At 37.7% G+C, this 8,849-nt stretch overlaps 1 protein-coding gene across 1 annotated transcript; it reads right to left on the bottom strand.

Annotated features, from left to right (window-relative positions):
- Nucleotides 1-6,968: 6,968 nt before the first annotated feature.
- On the bottom strand, nucleotides 6,969-7,319 carry LOC147505594 (uncharacterized). Its single transcript, XM_086605585.1, has one exon. It carries the CDS (start codon nucleotides 7,317-7,319, stop codon nucleotides 6,969-6,971), a length of 351 nt encoding a protein of 116 aa, XP_086461711.1.
- Between the last annotated feature and the right edge of the window lie 1,530 nt (nucleotides 7,320-8,849).

Below are 8,849 nucleotides of genomic sequence, written 5' to 3'. Positions count from 1 at the left end.
CTGATCGTTTTGGTACCTCACGGCTCAAGATCTGACGAGTACCGAAGCACGAATCGGCTCCTGAAGTTGGCGAGGCACTGAGGACAAGATCGGAATTTCCTTTATTCATATGGGCTTAGGCCAAAATTTCGAGTTTCTTAAAAAGGGCATGTGCCTCGTACATGCTATCAACCCATATATATAACTCACGACTGCCCATAGTCATCTTCTCGATTACAAAATCCCCAAACCTAGCCGCCCACACCAACTCGCGATCGCCCCTATTCGACTCGCGACCGCCTAATCATTTCAACACACCACCACCCAATTTTTTTACAGCTTTCCCCAAATTCAACCCCCATTTCAACTCAAAACCCCAAATTTTCAAATCCCTACTTTAAATGGCTCGAATTCTTAAAATCGTGCCTGAGCAAAATTTTCAAAACCTCTTCTATTCCGATCTGTTTGAAGTGCACTTTAGGGCAGAGATAAGGATAAGAGGATGGGAATCTTTGGTTGTGATGGAAGAAGTGGTTTATTCTCCTTCTCTTACACTTTCATTCTATAATTTCATGGTTAGAGGGGAGAATGAATGCGTCGAGGTTGTTAAGGATGGCAAAACGCTGGAGCTCACCAAGGAGGTGGTGAGTGCTGTTCTGGGGATTCCTCTGAAAGCTTATGTTCAGATGAAACAATCCCCAGATGACAAGATAGTCAATGTGCTCATGGCTGAGACTCTTCTCGAAGGGGTGAAAAACCCCAAGTCTTACTGTGCGTTTCAAAGTTCGCTACGAAAGAACTAGCTAGCAGTATCTCAGTAGACAGCCCACAACCTGCTAGGCTCAACCAAACCTTCGGATATATATAAGGTGATGCTCCACCTTTTATGGATTCTTCAAGAGCAGAAGAATGGTTTTTGCATCGTTTCCTTCCTTTTCGAGCAACTCTACAAACCCAAGAAGTCGATAGCCCCTTTACCAGTGTTGGTCATGAAGATCATGCAGCACTGGGGCTTTGAAGTACCGGACGCATTAGTGGAGGTTAGGAATGCTACCTTAGGTCCTATCTATGCCCACTGCGTCCAGAAGTTTTGGTATCCCCCTGCCACTAGAGCAGCCGAGCAAGCGCAGCCTACAGAGCGAGTAGACTATTTCGCTGAAGGTGCCACCCGAGTGTTCACCCAACCCATTGACGGAATTCACTTCCTCCATGGAGGCCAGAGAATTTTGGCTCAACACGTCAGTTAGCTCAAGCGTACACAGCAAAATATCATGACAGCTCAGTAGAACATCAGGGAGGAGCAACAGTCTTTCCAACAGGAGCAGAGACGCTTCCAACACAGTGTCACTAGAATACTGTAGAGAATTCGAGATGCACTTCCACGGAGTGATGGACATGCTAGGACCCGCCGTCAAAGAGAAGGATCTTCTAGGTGTCGTGACGAGTCACGAACGGATTCTGACTAGGAAATCTCCCTAGTGTCCGTATAGTTGGATATATTTATTTGTATTTTTCTTTTCACGTGTATGACGTAGTATAAGTTAGATTGTATATATTATTATCTGCTTGTTTTATTTCTTTTAAGGAATTTGGTATATGAGTAGAAGGTAATACATATCCATAATGCCAAAATTTTAATTTTTTTTTATTTTTTCTGCATTTACATAAGTTTTCAAAAATACAAAAACCCAAAAAGATTTTCATAGTAGAATAATTATCCTTAGTATAATAAACCATGTATTTCTCGTTATATATCAAACAACCCACGCCCCAAACCTATTTGGGGGTGGTATATTTTCAGCATGAATAACATAATACAAAGGTATCGCCGTCTCTGCTTATGTTTCTATGGTAATCTCTTTCTTTATCTTTTCATACTTTGAGGACAAAGCATATTTTTTTTTGGGGGTGGTATAGTAACATTTTGCAAAAACTAGACATTTTATATATATTATATATAATAGTATATTTCTTCCTTTCTAAAAAAAATTTGAAAAAGACCAAAAAGATTTTTTCTGTTTAGTATTAAAAGTCTTGTTTTCTTTTTCTATGATGAATAAATAGTCTAGAAGTCTCATTATCGCAACAGAGTAAAGATTTGTTCTTCAAACTTAGACTAATATACGCACAATAGCTTCTGCAAATTTTCATGAATGGCATGCATTAGCATTTGTATGTATATAGTAGTGAGTTTCCGAGACCAAGGTTTAGAACAGTTAAATTCCATATCTTGTGAAAATCTAGCCAAAAGCCTCATCTGAATGATTATTAAGTGATGACACAAAAGATGTCCGGATAGAAAGACCACACGTCCACTTGCTTGATCACCACGCCATATCCTATGAGAGAATTTAAACCCCTTTTGGACTGATATAGCCAAATAAACGTTAAAACCCTAGAAAGACAAATTTTTCCTTTAGTTACCCCTTTTTAAGCCTTCACCTTTTTCTAAAAGCCTTTTTATTCTTCGCCATAAAATCCTAACCCGTTATAAAACCCAATAAAAAGCTTACCCAGCTGACGAGTTGAGAATTGGATGGATATCAGAAAAAGAGAAGAGAAGACCTTCTACAAAAACAGATTAGTTAGTTGCTTCAAAAAGAAAAGAAAGACCCATCAAAAACCAAAAACTCCAAAAAATTCAAAGGAGTCAAAAATCGAATCTCCTAAAGTTCAAAATCAAAAGGAGACGATATCAAAACAAAACAAAAAGAGAAACAAAAGCAAGTTAGAACTCTCAAAAATTCAAATTCATATGGAGTCACAAAGCCAAAGGGATAAAAGAATAAATCACAATTCGGAAGCAAAAAACAAAACGAGGTTCTTCTCTGGTTACAAGTATCATGAAGATCTAGTTTCTCAACTTATCAAATTTTGTTTTCCCTTCCTTTTTCTTTCTAGACCATCACCCTAGCCCCATAACTCCTAATAAGAAACCTCTTGCTCAATTAGGAATATGATGGTGTGATAATAAGTGGCAAGCGTGATCAATCGACCCCGGTTCCTTTGGACATCATTTGAGTATGTGATAAATGGTAAAACGATAGTTTTACCTACGAATAAGCGATTAAACTCAACGTAAGTAAAACTAAAGCTATTTTTTGCTAAGGGTTTATCAAAGTTTTCTACTCTCGATGTTATCGTAATAGAGTTGGAGTAGAAGATTCGTTCCACTCCTAGTTCTTTAGAATTCAATATTTTCTAAGATTATCGGTCTATCCAAAGTTAATGAGAGTAATGATGAAATTATACTACGATGAAAATTCAAATACTAACAAGATATGATAATTTCACTACGGAATACTAAATTGATAATATGATAAAAACTTAGGGGGGATTTATTCCACCTTAACTCGACTTAATCAACTAACAAAGAAATGTCGCAATCCAAATTTCAATGCTTTCGCATAACAAACTGGTAAATCTAATCCCTAATTATTCATGGCAATCTCTACCAAATAATAACTAGCATGTGAAGCAATCAAACTCATTCTCATGGTGAACTAATTACTTTCTAGAATTGAATAGATTATCATGACGATTTCTAAGCTAACAACAATCAAGTTTTCATCAAGGCTTCCTCAAACCCCTCTAATGAAGGTTTTAGCCTTGAATCATCATACTATCATTTCTAAACCAAGAACAGTGAAAACAAGTCATTATTGAATAACTAATTAAACTTTTTAATCTAAATTAACAATAATCTAAGATTCAAAAATGGATTACAATTAAAATTTAAACTAATTTAGAACTAAGATTATGAATACTAATTATCAATTTAAAACAATTAAATCTATGAATGCAAGATTGAATTCAAAATTAAATATTGAAATATAAACTAAGTATTTTATTCTAAGATTCAAAACTTGTTCTAACAACTAATAAAATTGACAACTAACTAGATTAATTTATCTAATTTAATGAATTAAAACTAATTCTATATTACAAAAACTAAATTTTATGAACTAGAACTAGGTTTAGATCTAGATAGATTAAGAGCTAAGCTTTTGTCCCTTGATATAGAAGAGCTACATCCACAAATTCGTGCATGGGCTGAGGAGCCATGTTTTGGGCCAAAAAATCGAGCCCAAAGCCCAATTTGTTGAATCCAAGACTTCCTATTCTGGTCGTGTTACTGTAGAACGAGTTTTCACCAACTTATACTACTCTGATCAAGTCAAGGTCTAGGCCATTGGAAAGAGCTTTCTGAGTCAGTCATTTTGATATAAAATGGGCCCAAATTCGAGGTCTAAGCCCAAAGATATGGCCTTTTGAAGTTCTGTTGACTTTTCTTCAGCTTTCTAATCCGGTTTGACTTTCACTTAACAGCTTTGACTTGGGCTTTTTAAGGGCTTTTTCTCCATGAAACTTGGCTTTCTTCATAGAACTTTCATAGCAATCACTTTAGCTCCTTTTAGTGCCTAATTAGTAACGAATTTACATTTATTCAACTCTGAAGCCTAAAATACTCAAAAGCACGTAATTAGTGATAAACCTATATATATTATTAATCACATAATTGGTCTAACAGCTATATTGTTAAAACTACAATTTTGGGCTCTTATCAGTATGTGAGAAATATAAGTGCTCACTGCACTTGAGAGAATGAAACTTGAGTGAATCTATCAGAGAGTTGTGATTGCAACACACCCCTGTGAGAACCCACCTTAAGAACGCTCTCCAAAAGTCTCAGAAACAACTCTACTTTTGCATTTCATTGCTCATGTTTTGCACATTTATCTTTAGATGATTAAATTACTGTACATATGTTATTCTACGTTCAAAAGAGTTTTTCCTTATTTACCGCTAATGAGATGTATGGACATCTGAGAATAAATAAGAAAACAAGACTCTTTGTATTAAATAGAAGAAGTTTGTGAGTACCTTCACTGGAAAACCCTCATGAGGCTTAAAGCTCATCCACTAGGGAATTCCTAATGGTTTAAGGCCTTATTGCATATGGTCAATGCAATCGCACTCTGCAAAACGAGATGTTTAGTTGATAATAAATTACACATTTGTGATCTTAGTTTTTTCTCTCATTTTTGCTTGAGGACAAGGAAGATGCTATTTAGGGGTGGTGATCAGCTCCCAAATATGCGTTTTATTACCCCTTCATTAATGTATTACAGTCTCTCTTACGCTTAACGAAAAGACAACTCATAGCTTTTACTGTTTTTTTCAAGTTAAAGAGTATTTCATACCACTTATCATAAAAGCTGTGTCTAAGCACCAAAATGAGCATTAATCACGCTTATTATGAAAACCAGTAGCTGCTATGAAAAAGTGCTAAAAAAGTCAAGTCAACGGTCAAAGTCAACAGTCAAAGGACTCAAATCAGAAGACCAAAGATGGAGGCCCTTATCTCAAATTATGAAGACTTATCCCTAAACCTATTTTAGTCAAGAAGGCACCCATAAAGCAAAAGAAAAAGCAAAAGTGAAAAGGGTGAGGTGTCTAGTTTATAATGGATGAGGGCAAATCTATAATTGGCAAAAAGAGGGGTATATAATAAAAAAGCAAAGGATAGAGAACTCATCCATTGTATTAGGATCCAAACCATTTGGTTTTCTTTACTTTTTAGTCTTGTTTTTCAATTCAAGTTTTACTTTATTGTTCTTCATTTTCTTGTATTTCAATCTTGTTATTTTATCTTGTTTATTTCAGTCAATCAATATTTCCTTGTTCTTTATGTTTCAATCTTTCATTCAATCATTTGTTTTCAATGTTTGAGTTATTTCAATTTTCAACAACTTTCTTTCCAATGTTTTCATTCATAACTAAACTAGCCTAGTCCTAAACTAAGAGTCTACCTTCTTCCCTAAACTCCCAATCTCTCAACTCTAAACAATCTAGGATGAACCTCAACTTCTTACAAATCTTTGAAGTATACTTTCTTACAACTACAACTTCAGATTCAAAAATCAAACATATATTGTCCGATTTATCTACATTGGGGAATGACTTTCAAATGGTTGTTATGTGGCTCGGGTTCATCCTTATGCGTGAATGTAAATTGCAGTGCGGAAATTAAATTTCAAACAATCATGTAAGCATGCTTGAACACACAAGATATCCTCTTACGTGGGCTTTGAGGAGGTTTAGAATCTACCTCTCAAGTCGTGCTTACACGCTACTTGAGGAGAAGGCAACGTTGGTTAGCGCGTGATATGAGAATCAAGCCCAACCGTTCGAGCTTTTCCGTGTTTTAAGTTACAATAAAGGTCCACTTTTTTTTTTTTTTTTTTTTACAAACAAATGTGTATATATTAATATAAATATAAAGTTACATAATAGAGTTTCCACCATAAGGTACAAAAGGGCAAAAACACAAAAGGGCCTCTTGCGATACTCGAGGGAAATCTAAAGTATATCTGGTCCTGGCATTCTAATTTTGTGACAAAAAGTGGTATTTCCACGCTCCATATAAAATCATCCTAGTCTAAAGTGGCTCCATGCTTTGCTGCAGCGTCCGCACTGAAATTGGCTTCCCTCCAGGCATGCGTTATCCTATAGTAGGACAACACCGCAGTAGCTCTCGCCCATCTCGATTTCAAGATCCAGGGAATATGGCCATGAGAGAAAGCTAATGCAACTAACTATGAGTCTGTTTCTAGCCAAACTTGTGTCCAGTTTCTTGCTGCCGCACCTTCCACTACCAAAGTTAGTGCTTGGCACTCCGCGTCATAGTTCATAACTATCCCCAGTCCTTGTGCATGTACGCCGAGCAGGTGACCATAATGATCTCTGAAGATTATCCCCACACCCCCCTGACCTAGATTACCAAGAGAGCTACCATCGCAATTGATCTTAACCACTCTTTCCTCTGGTGGGTACCATTGGACTTGTTGAATTTCCTTTATCGGTTTGGGCTTGCATTCGATCACTAGTGAGTGCAGAATTGCCAATTCATTGACCGAGTTGAACATGTAGCTCTTGGACAGTCTACCAGTCGTATGGATTCCATGCCAGACCAGCTTTCTTATGTATCAATGGTTGTAGTTTGAGTCTTTGTACCTCTGCGCATTTCTCATCTTCCATATTGCAACCATCAAACTCAGTACTGCTGCTGTCCACAATTCCCTGATCAATGGGCTTGCTTGATTTGCCGCTTTCAGAATTTCCTTCATATCTCCGTTTTTGCTAACTGATAAAGCATTCAACTGGAATAAGCTTTGTACCCAATCCCAGAGAGCTTGAGTGTTTGGACAGGACCAGAATAGATGATCAAAGCTCTCTTCCTCCTCCTTGCATCCGTTACAGTGAGAAGTCAATTGGATACCTTTGCTTGTAACTTTGTCATCTGTTGGTATGATATGAAGCAAAATCCTCCAAGCCATTCCAGTAGTTTTGGGATGAATGTAGCTGTTCCAGATGATGGGATGCCACCAGACAATATTCCCCTTTCTCCTTATAGTATCATAAGCCGAGAGGACTGTGAACTTGCCTTCCTTGTCAGGCTTCCAGATTCAGCTATCATCAAGTTCATTGCAAGGTGGGGGTAGAGAGAGAGAAGTTGCATGCGCAACGACTCAAAGAGCTGCAGAGTTTCGGTGGGGAAATTCCACTGGTTATTCCTCATCAAGTCGCTCACTCTTGTTTTAGGATATCTCCAGTCGATGTGAGGGAGCAAGTTAGCCACCGAACTAGGCCTAGCCCAAGCATCTCGCCACATGTCTACTGTAGTACCTTTGCCAATGGTCCAAGTACTGTGATTTCTCATGGATTCCAAAACCCACTTAATCCCAGCCCAAATGGAGGAACATTTATAATAGGTAAGCCATTTTTCATTTTTCATTTTATACTTCTATTCCATGTACTTGGACCAAGAGTTGTCCATGGTTAGCAATTGCCAGACTAGTTTCATAAGGAGTGACATATTCAACTCCTTGAGAGACCGTATACCGAGCCCTCCTTCTGCCTTTGGTTTACAGACTTTTGCCCATTTTAGAGTAATGGACTTCCTCGGTGTGGGATTGCCTAACCATATGAAGTTTCTGATGGCTTCTTCTCCCTCTTTGATGATTTTCTGAGGCCACTTGTAGATGCCCATGTTATACACGGGAATGCTATTCATAATAGATTATGCCAAGACAACTCGACCCTGGAAAAAAAGTAGCCATCCGGCCCATCCACTTGCTCTCTTTTTAATCTTGTCCACCAGAATTTGAATGTTGGCGTGACGGACTCTGCCCTTGAAGAGAGGAACACCCAAATAGTTTTCCGGTAGATGTCCTTCCTTCATATCAAACAAGGCTTCCACCTTTCTTCTCTTGGTGGAAGTCATGCTACCGAGAAGCAGCTTGCTTTTCCCTTTGTTTATCAACTGACTAGCTGCCCTTTGGTATGACTCCAAGGTGTTCCTCAAGTGCACCAGGCCTTTTAAACTTCCATTTGCAAATAAAATGATATCATCCCCAAAAAGTAGGTGATAGGGTGATGGACATTTTCCCCCAAAAGCCATAGGAGTGATTCTGCTTGAGAGATGGAGCCTTATAATGGCTCTGCTAAGCGTGTCCTCGGCAAGAGAAAAGAGAATAGGAGACAGGGGATCTCCTTGCCGAAGTCCTCTCCCTGGGCCAAAGAAGACACAAGGTCCGCCATTTATCAGAATAGAGATTTTGGCGCTGCTGAGTACCTTCATAATCATCTCGCCATTTATCAGAATAAAGGTCCACTTAAAAAGCCCACAAGTTAGGTTTTTGATAATTAAACAACTTTGCCTTCGAGGGCCCAAAACATAAAACTAAACTAATACTAAATTAATCTAATATATTAACTAGTTTAGATAGATTATCTAGATTAACTAAAGCTAAACTTAGTTAGAGTGTTGATTACCAAATTTATTCAAAGTGTGCGAGTGTATGATT

Source organism: Coptis chinensis, chromosome 4, assembly GCF_015680905.1.
Source record: "Coptis chinensis isolate HL-2020 chromosome 4, ASM1568090v1, whole genome shotgun sequence".
In the NCBI taxonomy this organism is placed as follows: domain Eukaryota; kingdom Viridiplantae; phylum Streptophyta; class Magnoliopsida; order Ranunculales; family Ranunculaceae; genus Coptis; species Coptis chinensis.
Note: the sequence above shows the minus strand (reverse complement) of the source record. Positions and strands in the feature narration are given on the sequence as shown.